Source organism: Dermacentor andersoni, chromosome 3, assembly GCF_023375885.2.
Source record: "Dermacentor andersoni chromosome 3, qqDerAnde1_hic_scaffold, whole genome shotgun sequence".
NCBI classification, from domain to species: domain Eukaryota; kingdom Metazoa; phylum Arthropoda; class Arachnida; order Ixodida; family Ixodidae; genus Dermacentor; species Dermacentor andersoni.
The window spans coordinates 16,600,892-16,620,000 of record NC_092816.1 but is presented as its reverse complement, the minus strand read 5'-3'; the positions used below and the strand labels follow the sequence as shown (position 1 = coordinate 16,620,000).

The following is a 19,109-nucleotide window of genomic DNA, read 5'->3' as shown; positions in this document are numbered from 1 at the left end:
TCCTCCCCTATCTCTGCTACAGTGGTTTCGAGAAAGAACTTGGAATGCCGCTTACACGGTGCTCAAACCAGAAGGCAACAAAGGCGCTAATGAAGTTCCTCCGTTCAAATAGCCTATGGCTGAAGGACTGCAACGCTGTTGCGTGTTATTTATTCATATGTCCGCCTGTATACGTATCTGCTTCCCTCTCTCTGCCTGTGCTTTTCCTTGTCACATTTCTTCCTCCCCTTACCCCTTACCCTGTAGAAGGTAGCAAACTCGATGTTTGTCTTCCAGTTAATATCTCCACATTTCGCATCTTATTTCTTGCTCCTCGTGTATCGCGTAAGTTTCAGTCGATGACTGCAAGTAAACAAAATTTTCCCGCAACTACATACGCCGTGTGCTGCGAAGCTTCACTGATGGGTCATCAAAAGCGTGCATATTTAGGCTACTGAGTTCATAGAAAAATAAAGCAGTGCAATATGCAGGACGTAAGAAAGGGATAGGCGACGGCGCCGTTGTCTGTCTCCTGCATACGTCCTGTCGATTGCTGTTTTTTTTTATCTCCTCAAATGACAGGTCTTGTTCTCGCACCGCCAGAGAAGAGTCACCTGCGGAACTGCATAAGCGGTAGAGCAGCCTACAACATACAAGTCAGCTTGACTGACAATGAATGGCTTATATTGGCACTTTAGCCCTGACCAACACATTGCCTCGGCACCCAGATTCCGCTTGCTCTGCATATGCAGAGCGTACCGCGTACCGAAAGAGCAGCGACACGTTGAGAGACAGAGAGAGAGTGACAACATGCTCGTGGGGAGATGCCTACCGTGCATATGCTTGTCCGCGCTCGCGGCCGAGTTGCTCGTCATGCCACGACCGCGGTGGTGGAGAAACGGAGCGCGAAGCCACGACGACGAGCGACGACAGCGGTGGTTGCCTTCGCCGGCGACACTCGGTGTGCTGGCGGCGGCGCGTCTCTCCCGCTTCTGCCGCCGTCGGGCGCAGCTGCGGTGCTCGCGGCGAGCCCGCGACGCGGGATGCCGCCGCGGTCGTCGTGCGCCGCCGAGACGCTGCCGCCGGAAGACGCGGTTAAAGCGCACTTCGCAGGTGGGAGCGCTTACTGCGAACGCTGGACGAACAGACTCGAAGAAAAATATGCACCCTCTGGAGCTCGTCTTGCCCCCAAACAATAACACTCATTTATATCGCACGCATTTCCTTTCTTTAACGCCGTACTAGCCGTGCCTTCAGGACACGAAGGGCACGCGCGTATCAGCATGACATAGCGCCTCCGGGAATGACTGGCATTCGCGAGAGGAAAGTAGGGAACCCGGAGTGCTAAATAAAGGAAACGTAGGCAAGATTTATAACGATTATTGTTTGGGGTCAGTGTAAACTTCAAAGGGTGCACATTTATGTTAAGGGTGTAGTGTCACGGTATTACGACGGCGAAGATGCGGGAACATTGCCGGGAAGAATTATTAAAGAATCGAACACTTCAGCGAGCGATCTTATGCCCAAGAAGCAAAGCAAGCTACAACGCTATAGCAGCGAGCACAGCCTGCGGTCGTCGAATCTGAATCCAGTGATCCATTGACTATTTATAAGCATGCGTCATCGCACATTCCACAGCAACCGAGTTCTCGGGTCAATTCGAGATTGTCCGAATGGACGGCGTCTTTATTGGAAGGACTGGCGCTCTGGCCTGAATGGGTGGAAAGATAGGGGTAAAAAATATTTCGTTCAGTCTGTGTTCGTCTCACTGCAAACCAGACTCGTCAGCGAAGTCGAGAAACCAATCGTCCAGACGGCACGCCTATCTAGCTCGTCTGCTTGTCGGGTCCAGGTTTCGTAGTTCGGAATCATGTCGAGGTATTAATGCGAAAGCATTGTATGTCCCGTGACGCAGACAAGCCGGCGTTGTCCGCAACGCGTTTTAACAAAGATCATCATCGGGATCATCATCGTGATCATCATCACCACCACCATCATCATCATCATCATCATCATCATCATCATCATCATCATCATCATCAGTGACATCATCAGCGCCTTGCATGATGTCAGTAGCAATAAAGAATTAAAGTTGGCACAAGCTAGAGACTATTGTTGAGTAGCCTTTACAGAATCCTGCCTGGTCCTTTGCTTGACAGAAGTCTAAGGTGTTCCTGATTCTATTTGCGATTACCTTAGTAAATAGTTTGTAGGCAACGGACAGTAAGCTGATCGGTCTATAATTTTTCAAGTCTTTGGCGTCCCCTTTCTTATGGATAAGGATTATGTTAGCGTTCTTCCAAGATTCCGGTACGCTCGAGGTCATGAGGCATTGCGTATACAGGGTGGCCAGTTTCTCTAGAACAATCTGCCCACTATCCTTCAACAAATCTGCTGTTACCTGATCCTCCCCAGCTGCTTTCACCCTTTGCATAGCTCCCAAGGCTTTCTTTACTTCTTCCGGCGTTACTTGTGGGATTTCAAATTCCTCTAGATTATTCTCTTTTCCATTATGGTCGTGGGTGCCACTGGTACTGTATAAATCTCTATAGAACTCCTCAGCCACTTGAACGATCTCATCCATATTAGTAATGATATTGCCGGCTTTGTCTCTTAACGCATACATCTGATTCTTGCCAATTCCTAGTTTTTTCTTCACTGTTTTTAGGCTTCCTCCGTTCCTGAGAGCGTGTTCAATTCTATTCATATTATACTTCCTTATGTCAGCTGTCTTACGCTTGTTGAATAACTTCGAAAGTTCTGCCAGTTCTATTTTATCTGTAGGGTTAGAGGCTTTAATGCATTGGCGTTTCTTAATCAGATCGTTTGTCTCCTGCGATAGCTTACTGGTATCTTGTCTAACGGAGTTATCACCGACTTCTATTGCACACTCCTTCATCATGCCCACAAGATGGTCGTTCATTGCTTCAACACTAAGGTACTCTTCTTGACAATAGACCATATTCACACTATCAATCAGGTGATAGAGAAATGTGCGGAATATAACCAACCCTTATATATAGCTTTCATTGATTACGAGAAAGTGTTTGATTCTGTCGAAACCACAGCAGTCATGGAGGCATTACGGAATCAGGGTGTAGACGAGCCGTATGTAAAAATACTGAAAGATATCTAAAGCGGCTCCACAGCCACCGTAGTCCTCCATAAAGAAAGCAACAAAATCCCAATAATGAAAGGCGTCAGGCAGGGAGATACGATCTCTCCAATGCTATTCACAGCGTGTTTACACGAGGTATTCAGAGACCTGGATTGGGAAGAATTGGGGATAAGAGTTAATGGAGAATATCTTAGTAACTTTCGATTCGCTGATGATATTGCCTTGCTTAGTCACTCAGGGGACCAATTGCAATGCATGCTCACTGACCTGGAGAGGCAAAGCAGAACAGTGGATCTAAAAATGAATCTGAAGTAATGTTTAACAGTCTCCGAAGAGAACAACAATTTACAATAGGTAGCGAGGCACTGGAATTGGTAAAGGAATACATCTACTTAGGGCAGGTAGTGACGGCGGATCCGGATCATGAGACGGAAATAATCAGAAGAATAAGAATGGGCTGGGGTGCGTTTGGCAGGCATTCTGAGATCATGAACAGCAGGTTGCCATTATCCCTCAAGAGAAAAGTGTATAATAGCTGCGTCTTACCAGTACTCACCTACGGGGCAGAAACCTGGAGGCTTACGAAAAGGGTTCTACTTAAATTGAGGACGACGCAACGAGCTATGGAAAGAAGAATGATGGGTGTAACGTTAAGGGATAAGAAAAGAGCAGATTGGGTGAGGGAACAAACGCGAGTTAATGACATCTTAGTTGAAATCAAGAAAAATAAATGGGCATGGGCAGGACACGTAATGAGGAGGGAAGATAACCGATGGTCATTAAGGGTTACGGACTGGATTCCAAGGGAAGGGAAGCGTAGCAGGGGGCGGCAGAAAGTTAGGTGGGCGGATGAGATTAAGAAGTTTGCAGGGACGACATGGCCACAATTAGTACAAGACCGGGGTTGTTGGAGAAGTATGGGAGAGGCCTTTGCCCTGCAGTGGGCGTAACCAGGCTGATGATGATGATGAAGCTAGAGACTTAAAGCAGAGTACAGTGAATTAAGTTGCTTAATGTTGGTCAAGGTTGGTACAAATTAGAGCAAGGAGAATTAAGGTGAATTAAGGTTGGTACAGATTAGAGCAAGATGGATTAAGATGAGTAAGGTTGGCAAAAATTAGAGAAAGGCGGATTAAGGCGGATTGAGGTCGGTACAAATTAGAGCAAGTTGCATTAAGGTAGAGTTGTGAAGGACGCGTGACAATGTATGACGTCACGTATCATGGACGTAACCAATTAATTAGAGAAGTAATGCTTTCGCATTTAAATCACGTAAGGATAAGTGACCGTCAATTTTCTGCCACGTGCCTTTTCATGATCCCGACATTCCCAGAAGAGTTGTTTGGCCATGGGCTGGCATGGTGTGCAGCAGTCAAGGCACTGATGCTAGAAATTCATCGGCGTGTCCTCACTTTCGTTGGAGGTCCCTCATCTTCCCTTGGGAATGTGACTTCCAGTGGTCAGTTATATCAGGGGTTAAACCCGGTTGCAGGGAAAACCCGATTGCACGCGGTGAAGCGGGACTGTATAAAGCTATTCGCGTCACGTGCGACATCTATTAGAAACGCTTGTCTTGCTTTGTTATCTAGTGGATTGCACATTGACAAATTTTTTGATGCCGCAAGAGTGCCTTGCACCGAGCGATAACGTGATAACAGCGATATTCTGGTGAAAGTGGTCACCAACGATAAGTAAAACAGCAGCGCGCGGCAACGCTCCTGGTGTGTCACGTGGGTACGGCGAGGCTGTCTGTGTTCGTAATGGCGTGCTAACAGATTGTGTGCCCAATGACTGTGGGTATTGAAAAGTAGACTCCTGAAAGCGCCTCAGATTTGCATCTACCTGCGTAATGTACTCATTTACCAGCTCCACATATGTAGTGTGATTACGCAAAATACACACCTCTTTCTTTTCTTGTGCCGCTCTTGTGGTGTCTCTTGGGATTATTGTGAAAACACAAAGAGAATGCTTACAAGTAGGTTTACCCAAGGGTGCGAGCATCTCTTTGTAAGCACCTGTATGACGAGGACGGGTAGGTGAGCGCCAACCTAACCAAGCTACCAGGCTGCTAGTGCTGCGAGATTAGTTTGCTCTCTCGTGAACTTGACAATACAGCATGGAGGTGAATTTTGGGAAGCGGGAAAGGCGTGCAATATTAGCCATGACTTAAGTTCACCTCTAATATCGTATACATTTTCCGCTTCCCGAAGTAAACATGTGCTGATACATTCGATTCAATTCAGCTGACTGTGAGAGTGAGTTACGTTCAGCAACTGCGCCGAGCTTTCATTCGAGTTTTGAGTACCCTGTCAGTATATGAGTAAAGTATTTCTCAGGCCGATAAATCTCTCGACAGCGATCCTTCGCCAATGCATCATTACTGTCGGGAATTCTATTTGCACAGCTACCTTTGTTTCCTGGTGACAAATCTTTTACCCGCAACAACATTCTCGACGCGTATAGCGTTATTAACACACATCCTTACGCGAGGACCCTCGATCATCGTACAGCGAAACACTTGCACTTTAGTGTTTTTCCATTTCTATAGACTTGACAGTGCTTTGTATTTTCATTATCTTGTTGTTTTCAATTCCTTTGATGTTTGCATATTGGTGTGTGTATCGTGCTTTTTTCATATTGTGAGCAAAATATTTGCATCACACCTTCCTCATCTGTACATATCATCATCCCCACTAGCCGGGACTCTTCTTTCGTCGTGGAATCACCGATAACAAATAATTTTCTTAGAAGCACACCAATGCCATTATAGTTACTTCTTTTTTTCCCTTTCCCAATAGAACTTGAGTAAGAAATTTAGGATTTTGGGGGGATAGCAGGCTCTGACGTAGCCTACCTTCCAAAGTTTTTTTCGTCTGAATAAAGAAGAAAGAGTCGGCCCTAAGTACTTGTGAATAAACTTCCCACTTTTCGCGCTTAGAAATTGAAGAACTTATTATTATGCCACGCGCACCGTGCCATATTTTAATTTTGTGTTTGGTTTTGTCCCGAAAGTTAGAGGTTTATATATTTTAAAACCCCTATTACCCTATATTTTTTTTAAATTTTAGGTCTGCTACTCGGTAGAAGGTGCAGGCGTTCTGTGGAGATTATTGTTTAATTTTCTTTGAGATGCAAAATAAATATTGAGATTCTGACGAGGGGCGCATAAGGGGAAGGTCGAGCGCGTAAAGCAGCTTCCCGTCCTAAAATTCTCATTCTTATGTGCTTCTGCGGAAGTTCATTAATTGATTCATTCAATAGATGCAGAAAAAAATTAGATCATGGTTCAAAATAATCTGTCAACAGGCGCAGTCGAAAACTTTCTCTGAAAGATACGGCGCAGGAGGCGTGACGTCACGCGGCCATATTAACATCGCAGCCTTTCGTGTCGACACGGCATTCTCTTGTGGGAGCCACTCGGTTTCTCACCGTACACCGGTGTCCCCTCAACTCATCCCTGCACTCGTATACAAACGTGAATTATCCAGAGAATCGGATGTGACGTTACGCTGTGCCAGTAGCCGTACGTAGCCCTTTAATATATTCGTAATCAAGGAACAAAACGTGTTACCACGTTTTACTTCTCTCCCTGACACAGTATAGATAGCTGAAGCTTACGTAAGACCCCAGAGAGCGTGTGGGTGACCCCTTTCAATGATGCAGCCGTAGTAAGCTTTCATTGAATCAAAATGCTCTGGAATCACAATATTGTGCCCGATACGGTGGTCATTCGTAATGAAGCGCTCAAAAATGTCGATCTGTTCTTCTAACAGGATTAAAAGAAAAATAGCCAGGGCTTTCGCTTCCGCTAACACAGTTGGAACGGCTTACCTGCATGATCTGGTAAATTCTCAGACGTCGGTGCGTTTCACAATTGCAGCCAATGCATTTGCTGCAAGCAGTCCTTGCTCGCGACGAGCGGCTGCGAGTGATAATTTTTTTACATAACAATGTGCCGCGAAGGCGCGAGAACAGCGAGCATTTGATCTGCTGACCGCCCTTCACAGACTAATTGTCAGTGCCTAGAAGTTAAAGAATGTACATAGCCATCCTGTTTTATCAAATCCAGGCCAGATAGTGCATCGATTCTACAGTCTTTCTTTGCTCCGGCAAATATCGCTATCGCACTGCCTACATTCCTTTATGAGGAGTGCTTCCCAGGCGAGCGGGCAGTTTATACTGTGTTATACTGCTTAAAGGGACACTAAAGGGAAACAATAAATCATTTTAGACTAATAGAGCATTGTTTGAGAACCCTGCAGGCAGTCATTTCAAAATAGTAGTTTGATTACTAGATGAGAAAATGAAGGTCGAAATATCAGTATTTGAATTTCGCGCCGAAACCCCCGACGCCGCTACGTCAGTGTGACATCGGGGATTCCAAAGTATGTTTTCGCATTTGGGCCGCGTTGGCTGAGTAAAGGTTCCCGAAACTTGCTATGTTTAATATTTGGTTCCTTTAGAACACAATGTAGTCAATCTGTACCGCTATATCAGGAAGTAGGCCCTAGAAGATGCCATCAAAATCCATGACGTCACAGCGACCAGGTGCGGGAACTTCATGGAAGCGTCGCCACCCGTCTTTCGTTCTTGCACTTTTTCTTACTTGCCAAGCTTCTTATTGTGGTAAGAATGGTGTTTTTAGTGTCGTAGAAAGTTAATTTACTGATGCACAAGAAAGCATTTTTCTCTTTAGTGCCCCTTTAAAGGCACGGTCAGTAACCGGGTTCGGCCGCCGCGGTAGCCCGGTGGAGATGGCTTCGGCTGCTAAGCTCGAGTCGGCGGAATCGAATGCCGGCCGCATTTAGATGGGGGCGAAATGCAAAAAAAACTCTCGTAGACTTAGGTTCAGCTACACGCTAAAGGACACCAGGAGGTCAAAAATTTTCCCGAGCCACCACAACGCCTTCGCTTCGAGTTGTTGACAAATTCGACTTCGCCCTGTCATCTACTAGCCGTCTGGTTAGCTCAGATTGTAGAGCGGCTGCCCCGGAAAGGCGGTGGTCCCGGGTTTGAGTCGCGGACCAGGACGAATTTTTCTTCAACTGCGAGGCTTTTCTTTTGAGGAACCCGTATGAGTTTCCTCTGTCGCAGTTGATACGATTGGGTGGACGTCTCATTTTCCCTTAATTACTGCTTTCCACATTAAGGGTTTGCGCAGAACCATTACGTCATGGTGTTCTTTTTTAAATTTTAGGTCATATATCCGCTATTATAGGCCATATGTGAATTATAGGTCATATGTCCGCTATTATAGACGAATGTTAATAGGAGCGTGGGTAAGTCTGAAATCGGAACGTTGCATTAGTAAAAAATTATGGAGCAACCACGGTCGCAACCAAGTGGGCCGACGACTACCAAAACCTCAACGAAAGTTCCAGTGAAAGTGCATTGGATTCTGTGGATGGCCACAGTCCCATAGCACTCAAAGCGTACCATCAGTAATATTGCCTCAGCTAAGAAAAAAAAGCTAAATGATAAAATACGGACGCAGTCATTGACCACTCATTGTTACCAGAGAAAAGAAAGCACTGAGTGCACAGTTAAGGATCACTGCAGCGGTCACTAATGTGAGCTTATTAGGCGCTTATTACTATGCACACTAACTCAGGTAAGTTTTCATGTGGTCAAAAGCTAAAAACTCACACAGCACCATAGAAAATTCATCAGGGTCTCACGTGGCGATTCCTGGGACCGACGCAGGAAACAGCAGCTTCACACCATAGGGTTTCGTACCTTGGACCACTATTCACATTAGAAGCAGCAGCCCTAACTTCCCCAGTGAATATACATCAATTACCATCATGCCTTGAGCAGTGATGCATACTTGGCCCATGGACTAATGCTGTCTGTGCGTCTCACGCAACGAGAGACACGGGTTTAAATTAGATGTAGTTCGTTGCGTGTTGCGATGTGTTTCATGTGCGTCGGGCATCTGCGACGTACACTGTGCATAACGCTTCATTTTTCACCCTACCCGTCCGGACTAGCATGCTGAGCATTGCCAACAGACAGACTTATCCAGGGTTGCTTAAACCAGTCCCCCCCCCCCCCCCCCTCCCCGCTGTCTCTTCGCTTACCAACAGGTGGTCGTGGCTCAGCAGCGCCCCCTGGTCGTCCCTTCGGAAGGAACCGTACGAGGCGGCCGGCTGCTCGGAGCCGCTGCCGTTCAGCTCGTACTTCTCGCTGTAGTGTCCCAGCCGAGGCATGACTGCTGCTGCTGGCTCTGCTTCTGCCGGCGCTGATCCGTCCACCGCGACCACCACCGACGGGGGATCACTGCTGGAGACGCCCCAAGATGCACAAAGCGAGAAAAAACGGTGAAATTTTGCTGAAAGCACATGATGATCGCTATCGAAACTGTTAGGCCACATTGTAGTTCAAGGACGCAACAATAAGGAAAATCACTGTGATCGTTACTACTTCAACTACGACAATGGTAATGGCTACAGTGATGAGCACAGCTTTGTCATGAACAACAACAAGAACAATTGGTAATAGTGCACCACACTCCAACTTCTCACCGAGTCGCCCCTCGCGCTTCCTGTTTACGAGCATAAAATCGAGCCGTCATGATCTACCACGTGTGGTCTTGCTGTCTGGAACGGCCTTCCTCCACGAGCTACTTCGGAACCACAGAATTTCGAATAACGGGCTCAGAACCTTGCATAGGCTCTGCGCATTTCGCACGTGCCGACATGGGAGCTGTCTTTACGGGAGTGCCCGCTGAGCGTTTACACAACACTGGCGAAAGCGAGCGGTGAGTTTTGAACTTCCCGGGGCAGCAGCGCCAGATGCGGCGGGCTTGGGCGCGACCAGGGAGGCGTCGGCGTTCACGCCACGCCACGCTTGGCTGCTACCAGGCCGAGCCGGCGTCGCGAGCGCCACCGGAGACAATGGCTGCGCCGTGCCTAGTGACGCCCGTAATGACCTCGTTAGCTCAACGGCTCTGTGTGCTCATTGCAAAGTCTCTGGGGACGCCCGGTCTCTGCGTCGGGATTGTTGTGGTTTATCGACCGTAAACAAACCCTTCAAGGTTGCTCATAAAATGGTGGCGCAAACAGGCAGTCAAGACAGTGATCCACAGAAGCTGCAAATTCGTGTCAGTGCCGCGCAAGATGTATCTTCTATGTTGGACTAGTGAAATTCACGCTTTTCACCCATTGCTTTTTCGTGTTTTTGCTTGCGCCTTTCACTTAACTATAATTTTTACCCTATAATTTTTACCCTCCGAACTAATCAGGAAAATGTATGCTCAATCTAGCCCCATTTGTGTCGAATGGTGTTACACAAATTTGTGGATTCGACGCAAACAACTGTGGTCTGCCCACCGGGTGAGATGCACAATAACATCAAGAGATAGGGAGGCTCACTGCAGACTTCAATTCTGTCAGCGCAACAACGCGAAGACTACCAAAGTCACGTGCCAGCAGATCTCGGCGAGATAAAGAGAGAAGCAGGCTAGCGATTGTCTCTCTTCTTATAGCTGTCCACGCTTTTCAACATGAAAAGGAGGAAAGTAAGGAGGGTAAGAGAACAGCAAGGTGGAATGAAATATACCACCTCACACGGACACCGAGTAGGATCACTTATGGACGTGAGTGGCGTCCCTTAATTTGACTACAAAATCATATGTCACGTGCAGGAAACGTTGTAATGGGACAGTGGCTTTACAAGCACCACTTCCTCATATGTCTCTTGGCCGCGGGCTTCAACGTTTGGTGCAAGCAACGCTTCCGCGTACTATATTCAGTGATTGTGAGGGGATCTTGCTTGCCACTAAGATACTGTTGTAGTTTGTAGGTATATAGTGCAAGCTGAAATCGTATATAATACAGTGCATAAGAATGAGCGTGTGGTGAAGGTTGCCGAGGCATGACGCCACTATCGACGTCGATCGTTTTCGTTTTTGGTGTCGGCGATTTCCAACGCCGCTTAAGCACACTTCTTGCCTTGGCAAGGAAATACCAGCTGCTACTCCGATGCTCGCCCTTGACCAACTTTAGCGCCGAAGTTTTTATATAGTGCTATAAACTCGGTATTGTGATACGTTTTGGCTGCTGGAAATGATCTTCCTCTTCCCCGATGACAAGTGATGAGAGCTCAATATATCAAATCCGTGGCCTCCGAAATCACGTCGCGCCTTCATCTATAGGCGAATATACGCCAGCAACACACGGTGCTTTTCAATAAAGAGCTCTCCGTTTTTCTTTTTGACGTGACGATCAACGCCACGTGATATATACTTATGAGGTCATGCAAAACTTCTTGCTCTGAGTAAACTTTAGCTAATGAACTGATTTTTCGTACTGTTGGAAATAGAGGAAATGCTTTACAACAGTAGATTGGTGTACATCGCTCCCCAGCAGGACGTGAAATACACGTAGAGCATGCCACGCCGCAGCCCGAAGCCGCTCATACAGATGTCTTCCATGATTTCGGTTCTGTGCTGTCGGCTTGCATTACGCAAGGAGCCTGACAGCTGTCCGAAGCAAGTGACCTTGATAACAAAACATGCCGCACGCCATGCCACGAAGCCAAATGAAACATATTATCTCCAGCATAGTGGAACACATCTGTGTCGAACGGAAGCCAACAGACTGAAGCTGGATCTGATTTGGAACAGTGGCGAAATTGTACTAGTAAACCTGATCCCCGCATGGTCCAATGAGTTGTGCGCGAATATAAGGCGCCTGTTGCTAGAGCCGTACATTCCTTCGCCTGGCGTCCCTTCCCCTGACCAAAGAACGCATTGTCGCGTGTCCGCGAATTCTGTATCGCGTGAATCTGAAATGTGGGAAGAGGACGGGAGAGACCTTTTTGCTTGATTCGGAGACTGCTTCTTGCTCACATTTATGTGGGAACAATTAGTTGTTGGGTGCTAGTAGCGCCCGTGTTTGTCGTTTCTCTCTTTCTCGTCTACGTCTTTTTCGCGCACTTTTTCGTTAAGGTGGAACCACACCGACTCGCCCAGCTCTCAGTTTTGATGATTTAGTCTCGGCACTGAAACTCCCGGTGCACCAGTAAGAAAACAATCCGCTTGCCCACATGTTGCACTGAGCTTACGAAACGCAAAAAGAGCTCCCGCAGTCTTGAATGCCCGCGCTTGCTTACAGGCCGATGCTGGTCGTTACCTGTAACAGCAGGAAAACTTGGGCTAGTTCGTTAACCTTTATAGTTTACGGCACAGCGCTCTTTGCCCCCCCCCCCCCCCCCAAGAAAAAAAAAAAGAAATCTCTTCGCCTGTTTTAGCGCCGTTCTGCTAAGTATAAAAGTGTTCGGTGAAGTGAAATGGAGTTATTTGTGGTTTAGTGAATTCGCTAAGCAGCGACCGCTTGGTGCCGGCTGGGCAATTTGCAAGCGGCAATAAACAGCTTTAGTGGAGTGCTGCTGCCTAATCTATGCAGTGGCGGTTGGCGACCTTCGGGAAGTTTCCCTTTTGCGGGAGCACTCAGACTTTCATTAGGAGAAATGCCAACGTGATGGGTTGGCCTGGATTCTTTCCCGACCTTTTTCAGCATCCGGGTGAATGCCAGTGAAAGGGGACACATTTTTCATATAACGTTTGTACCGTGTTCCAAAAGCCTAAGTCTTCGGAGTGGCACGCCTATGATCGGTGCTTGGCTCATTCAGCTTTTTCTTCTTTCTTTTTTTCAGAGCATCATTTCCACTGGAGATATCGGTTGTAAGAGTGCATCACATCACACGATGTGGAGACCTGGAAGTTACAGAGGAGATAATGCATTAGCTCTCTTATCATTGGCTATCATGATCGGCCTGTTCTTGTATACTGATCTGTTACGAAAAGCAACTGCATGCTAACAAGTTTGTGAATTTGACCCCTAGCTAATCGATTGGCTTAATTATGCTAGGTTTAGCTTCTACAACGCTTCGTGGAATTTGCGTCAATGAGTGAAAATACACATGTTACACGTTCTTGTTACTCTTGCTTGGGATAACAATCCAATGTACCACATAGGCGTGCACAGTACGGAAGAAAACTCTCAGTTGTAAAAAAATAAAAATAAGGCAAGAATGTTAGTACCCCCAACTACTGGTGAAAGCTACACTGCCATTGTACGTTAGGAAAGTAGATAACCGGGTGCGGTGAGTGGTGCCGGCGTCCATTTCCCCTTGCTTAGCTTGTGGTTGCTGGTCGATAATTGCAGCGGCGCGCGATGGACATTTAATAATGCCGCTAACACGGGCCCTCAACGAAAAAGGAGTTGGCCGAGCGATATCGTGTGCCTGCCGAGAAAGCTCGACGACATTATACATCCACGAAAATATGTTTATTACACGCAAAGAAATCCATTCTCGCCGGCAGCTCCGAGTAGCCAGTGCCAGAGCCGATCGGCGGGCATTAACCTTCTATTCCTTACTGAGCGAAACAGTCTCCAACAATCCCGAAAAAAAAAAAATCGGTTTTGTCCGAAATATAAACGCACTTTTAGTGCGTAGATGTCACTTGACATGGTCAGTTATCGCAGTTTCGCGACGTCGCTTGACGGACAGGCAAAGGAGGGGCAGCCCGAAATATTTTGACCAATAGCGAAAGGCTAATGGCGAAAAAGAAGTAGAATCGGAAAGAACCTCTTTATTTATTATTTCGTTCGGCAAATACTCATGCATAATCTGTGTGTTCATGTCATATCAGAGGGGGTGTTTTCGCAGTTTTCGTGATGTTGCGTGACAGACAGGCTAAGTGGGCGTGGCCTTAAAGGTTTTTACCAATCACGGACTGTTAATGGCAAAAATAGAACGGAAAATGTTTTGAATAGGTTTACGTTGCAGCACACCATATCTTGGCAGATCGAAATCAATAAGTCAATGTCAGGTCGCGAGAAGTGGTGCCACACCCAATGTAGTATCAATGGGGGCACACTTATCGACCTGCTGATAAGAATCCGCCAGTGTTATGTTTTGTACGCCAGTTCTAACGATTTTAAACGAGAAGGGGAATACGTGTGTGCTCGAAACGGAGGTCAAACAAATGCGAGAACACAGGTGCAGAAGGGAACGAACAGCTGGTGACGTGAGAAAGCACACGTTCCTTATTTTGCATCTCAATGCGCAGACAACAGACGCCGAGGCTTTCACACCTTGTAGAGTCGATGCTTTCTTTTTATTTTACAGTTTGGCGCGTGTGTGTTCGGAATGAACGAAGGAGCTTAGAAAGGAAAAATAAATGGACGTGCAGGCAGAGAAAAGCAGAGCGAGAAAGCAAAGGCCAAGAAATTAAGCACAATCCCCATCTAAACTTCCTGCTTAGGGCACTGGAAGGGCGGATCAAATGAAAAAAGAAAGGAAGAAGAATAGAGAATAAGTTGATAGTCAGTTGAAGAACAGACAATTTTAATAAAAGGCGTCCGTTGATAGTCAGCGCATAGTCCTGTCGTTTCGTGGCTCCCCTTTGTCTTCGTATTTGGCGCTTTTGTAATTATGAGTTTATACCAGCAAGCCCAACTCAGCGTTTTCTTAAAGAGCTAGAACACTCCTTTCAGAGTATCGAATTGGAACTAATCAGAAAATCTGCGAGCATGCTGTCATCTTAGAAGTGGCCGCGCTTTCAGTGCGTCGGGAGGCAGGCATGCTGATCATACACTAGTGAGTGTTTGAAACTGGCGACCACAAAATAAATAGTTATCCAGTTACGGGAGACCTTTATATAAACGCTGAAATGAGCAAGCCCTACCTAGCTGAGCTGTCACTTTTGATCGCACTGGTAATATAAGCTGAAGTAAGTTTGTCTAATACAAATGACGTACTGCTTCTGATGTATACTTTCAAAATGTGCTTTTTTTCGTAACTGATTGCTGCCCAAAGAACAGCACGCAACCCTTCACCCCCCACTTCTTAAAAAAATATTTAAAGTGCCGTCAAGCTTGAGTACAAAAAATATTTATGCTGTTTTCCCGTAATTATTCTTAAACGGGTAAAAAAACGAGCAAACGGGCAGAAACTGTTATAAACCGGTTCGGATAGTTATTTTCTCGTTTTGGAGTTGAACCGAAAGCGAAATGCTTTCAAGCGGAACCAATAAATAGTTTGGTTCGACGCTCATGATTAGCTGAGCCCTCGGATGGACTAGAGAAATTAAGAGGTGTTGCTTTAGAGCCTGTGATAGCGTTAAAATACGCACATATGTTTTATGTCTGCCACTGTAGCATGAGGCAACATATCCGAAATTAAGGTGTTAGCATCACGCTATGCTTGCTGCCCACAATAAGCGACCTAGTAACGCGAACATTTAATTATGTAAGATAGGAGAATGAACTATTTCAGGCATTGACGTGCTAGGCCAGTGAACATGACGAAGCTGAGAAGCTCTCGAGAAGAAGCTTTGTTCAGGAAAATAATTGTTAACACCCCGGTGTTAGGGCTTGCTGTATGCTTCTGAAAAAAAAAAAAAAACAGTGGGGGGAGCAAACAAACATTGCACATGCGTTCCATGTTTGAGCTGCCATTAAGTTGAAATGTGTTCCTAGTTTTACTGGAGAAGTCTCCAACCTGCTTTTGATATCGAGCACGTGTTTCCAGCCAGTTCGCAACCTGATAGAGCTATTTTAATTGCTATTTTTTTAGGTTACGGTGGTTAACACCCCTATCCCCTTGGTAACGCGCCTTTTATAGGCAGTTCAACCACAATACATAGTTCAACGGCTGCACCTACCGAGTTCACTTGTGTTATCCATTTGGCGTCGACTTCTCGGCTGCATTAAAAACGACGGAAAGATTGTTGCTTGACGTCGGGCGCACGCACTTTTTTACACCATCACACAGCCCAAGGCATCTTGAATGCAGTCGGGGAAATGAGTTAGTCGCTGCCTGCGGTGTCCACCTCTCGTTAACTGCGCAAAACAATACTCCGAAACCAGCAAGAGATCGCGTCAGAGAGAAAAAAAAGCAACGGCCAGCAGGAGCGGTCGCGGCAGAACTGATCCCATTAAAACACTCGTGTTGCCATCTGGCGGCTTGCACGTGAAAGGAGGAACGGGGCGTCCCGTTGAGCCGGCGGAATTCTAGCGCAACGAGCTGACCGCTCTCTCCTGCGGCCAGCTAACTTTCAGAGAAAAGTGTAGGTGCTTCATGTAGCGCTGGGACCCAGTCTTTGTCATTTCTGTTGGACTCCCGCCAGAAATTTCGGATTTCAACTGCTACCCTGAGGCTCCAGTTTCTCTTTCTTTTTTTCTTCCTCGAGGTTTTAATGGTTTCTTTTTTCTTCTTCTACCACTTGCCTGGAGACAGACGTACGCTCACAGCGCCTCTCGCACCGTGTGAGAGTTGCGTCACACGCGCAACTGGCGGATGAGGTCACCGACGCTGGACCGGTCGTCTCCAGGAAGCGCGCAATGCACCGAGGGCGAACGGCAGAAAGAGAGCACAAGGATAGGCGTGGATAGCAGGAAAGGAAACAAGTGAGAACTCTTTCTGGAGGGTGTGATCTGTCTGCCCTGCGGCAATGCGGTTTAAGTGCTCGCTTTAAAAAAAGTAAGTAAAACCTTCTCTTCGTTACCTCGCTATCACGGGTGTTCTCACAGGTAAACTGAGTCTCTGCATCCAGGGTGAGCATTCGCCCAATTTGTTTTTTACCACACATCCTCTCGTTTGCGCACAAAGAGCGTCCTTGCCTTTGCCTCGCCCTCTGTTGTCAGAAAGGCTCTGACCCGCCGAGGTAGCCCAGTGGCTAAGGTGTTGCGCTGCTGCGCTCGAAGTCGTGAGTTCGATCCCGGCCGCGGCGGCAGCAGTTCAATGCAAAAACCATGGGGGAAGAGAAAATATAGGAGGTAGCATTACGTCCTGCAGTCAGCATTGGCAAGCGAACGCTCCGTGAAGCCACAGTGGTGGCCCAACACGTGACCTCTTGCTTAGAGATCACGGAGCGATAATCGAGATTTGCTGGGACGTTTGGTTCCCAGTAGCTATGACAGTAGTTTTTATGCGGTACGCGTTTGTTCGGCTACCCTGCCGTGGCTCTGCCTGCAGAGCGGGAACACTAAAACCAACCGCGCACTTTCACGTGCGATCACGTGTTGGGCCAACACTGGCCCAGTAGATTTCGGCTTCAATATGCTCCCTGCTTCGGTATGCTCCCTGCTGTTGTTTCCTTCCTCCATGGCAGAAACGCTCCGTGTACTTGGATTTAGGTGCACGTTAAAGAATCCTCGGCGGTCAGAATAATCTACTATACGGTTCGCTTCACTACTATCAGATCGTAGTGTCGGCACTGGAGATTCCAGAATTTGTTTAATTAATTAATTGCACCTTTGTTTCTGCTGCCTCCTCAGCTTCATAATTTGCCTGATGGACAATATAACATTTTTCTTTCGCTGCTTCATCTAACGCTTCCGTCTTGAACGTTGGCTACACCTCCAGTGTGAGCACTCTAAATTACATCTTCAACGCTTCGGTAGTAGTTAACACTCATTACGCTCAGAAATAAAATAGAAAGACATAAGACCTATAAACACACACTAGAAGAGCAGAGCTCGGCACTATCCAAAACTAAAGCAGACAAAACAGAAATTTAGCGGATTTTTTAAAGCTACCGGGCTAGAGAAATATTCATTTTCAGAGAAAGTGGCTGAGAGTTAAAAGCTACTATTGGTACTAGTGGTACAACTGGTAAATAAAGTTGATTGATTGATTGATTGATTGATTGATTGACTGATTGATTGATTGATTGATTGATTGATTGATTGATTGATTGATTGATTGATTGATTGATTGATTGATTGATTGATTGATTGATTGATTGATTGATTGATTGATTGATTGATTGAAGGCTTTGTGCTAATGCGGGAAGTTATGTAGTGCTGTCTCCAGATATATTGAGCCTGTTCGCAGGCTAAAAGTCTTAAAAAGAACAGTAAGAAGTATCAGTTGACAGGAGAACGCACACGCACGCACACAGACAGAGATTCATGGTGCTGCTGAACATGGCAGACAGGATGATTTTAGCGTGCAAGCATTTCCGACTTTCTTCGTTTTTTTCTTCTTTTCTCTCTCTCCTCAAATAAAGCCTGAGAACTCCCTGAGCAGATCCTTAGCTCGCACGTACACTGAAGCGGAAAAATATGCCTCAACAAGTATTTGAAGGCACCCACCTGAGAGGCAGAACTAGCGAGTACTTCAAAATTAATCTGCTACTTTGGCCTCTAACAAGAGCAAAATAAGACGTTTGTGGATGCGGTAAGCTACACACACACAAAAAAAAAAACTTAGGCACCGAGAGAAAGATCTATACAGCATAATTATGACTGTGGCGCGTACATGCGCGCTTTATGCACAGTGAGTGCTTGTATGTCTCTTCAGTGTGTCTATCCTGGACATCCTCGGGGAAGCATTGCAGGTAAGAAGCGTGGTCTAGATTGGTGGAAACACTTTAATAGGGAAGGTAACTGGTTAAATGGTTAGGATGGAAAAAAAAAAGGGAACTTGACCATTTACCGGTTAGGAAGTTAGGAGGTTTACCGGTAGGAAGGGAGCTAATGGGTGTGGAGATAAGCTAATCGTTCAGAAGGGACAGGAAACATAACTCTGTCCTGTCCCTTCTTGGTTTGTTCGCTACGTTTATATCTGTAGTAACACTGCGCCAAGTACGAAGAATGCATCACCAACTAGTCCGCCAGCAAATATCACTGAAGTTAACCAGATTGCCATGTTTAGTGGGATGGCAGTGTCATTCGATGTCCTTCAGCTCGTCCAATGTAGAAGACGCACAGAATTATAAAACGTCACCGTATAGCGAAGCGACCAAAACAAGACGCCAGCTTTTCTTGTTCTCCCATATTTCTTGAACAAGTCTATCTTGCAAGCACAACTTTGGCCTACGAGGACGAGGTGAAGCACGCTCCTGTTGCTTCAAACAGAACGGCGTACACCAGCGAGGGAGTAGGTCAGCGCTTCGTGCGGTAACACAAATGATTCGTTAGCATATAGACCTGAATTTTGCAGCACTTGTAGGGCCAGCCAGCTTGTTCCGGGGCCTGCAGAGGCAGGCGATCGAGCC

At 46.5% G+C, this 19,109-nt stretch overlaps 1 protein-coding gene across 5 annotated transcripts in view; it reads right to left on the bottom strand.

The window, feature by feature from the left end:
- The window catches only part of LOC126520156 (anoctamin-7-like), a 130,266-nt gene that overhangs the window by 86,419 nt on the left and 24,738 nt on the right, over window positions 1-19,109 (bottom strand). Inside the window, exons 1-3 of one of the 5 annotated variants that reach the window (XM_055065572.1) lie at window positions 15,771-16,763; window positions 12,669-12,815; window positions 9,178-9,379 (exon numbers count right to left, since the gene is read on the bottom strand). In XM_055065572.1, the coding sequence (XP_054921547.1) occupies window positions 9,178-9,306 (129 nt within the window). In that variant the 5' untranslated portion in view covers window positions 9,307-9,379; window positions 12,669-12,815; window positions 15,771-16,763. Of the gene's footprint in view, window positions 1-811; window positions 1,047-9,177; window positions 9,380-12,668; window positions 12,816-15,770; window positions 16,764-19,109 lie in introns of those variants that run through there. The other 4 variants (XM_055065571.1, XM_050169227.3, XM_055065573.2 and 1 more) reach the window with 4 other exon arrangements.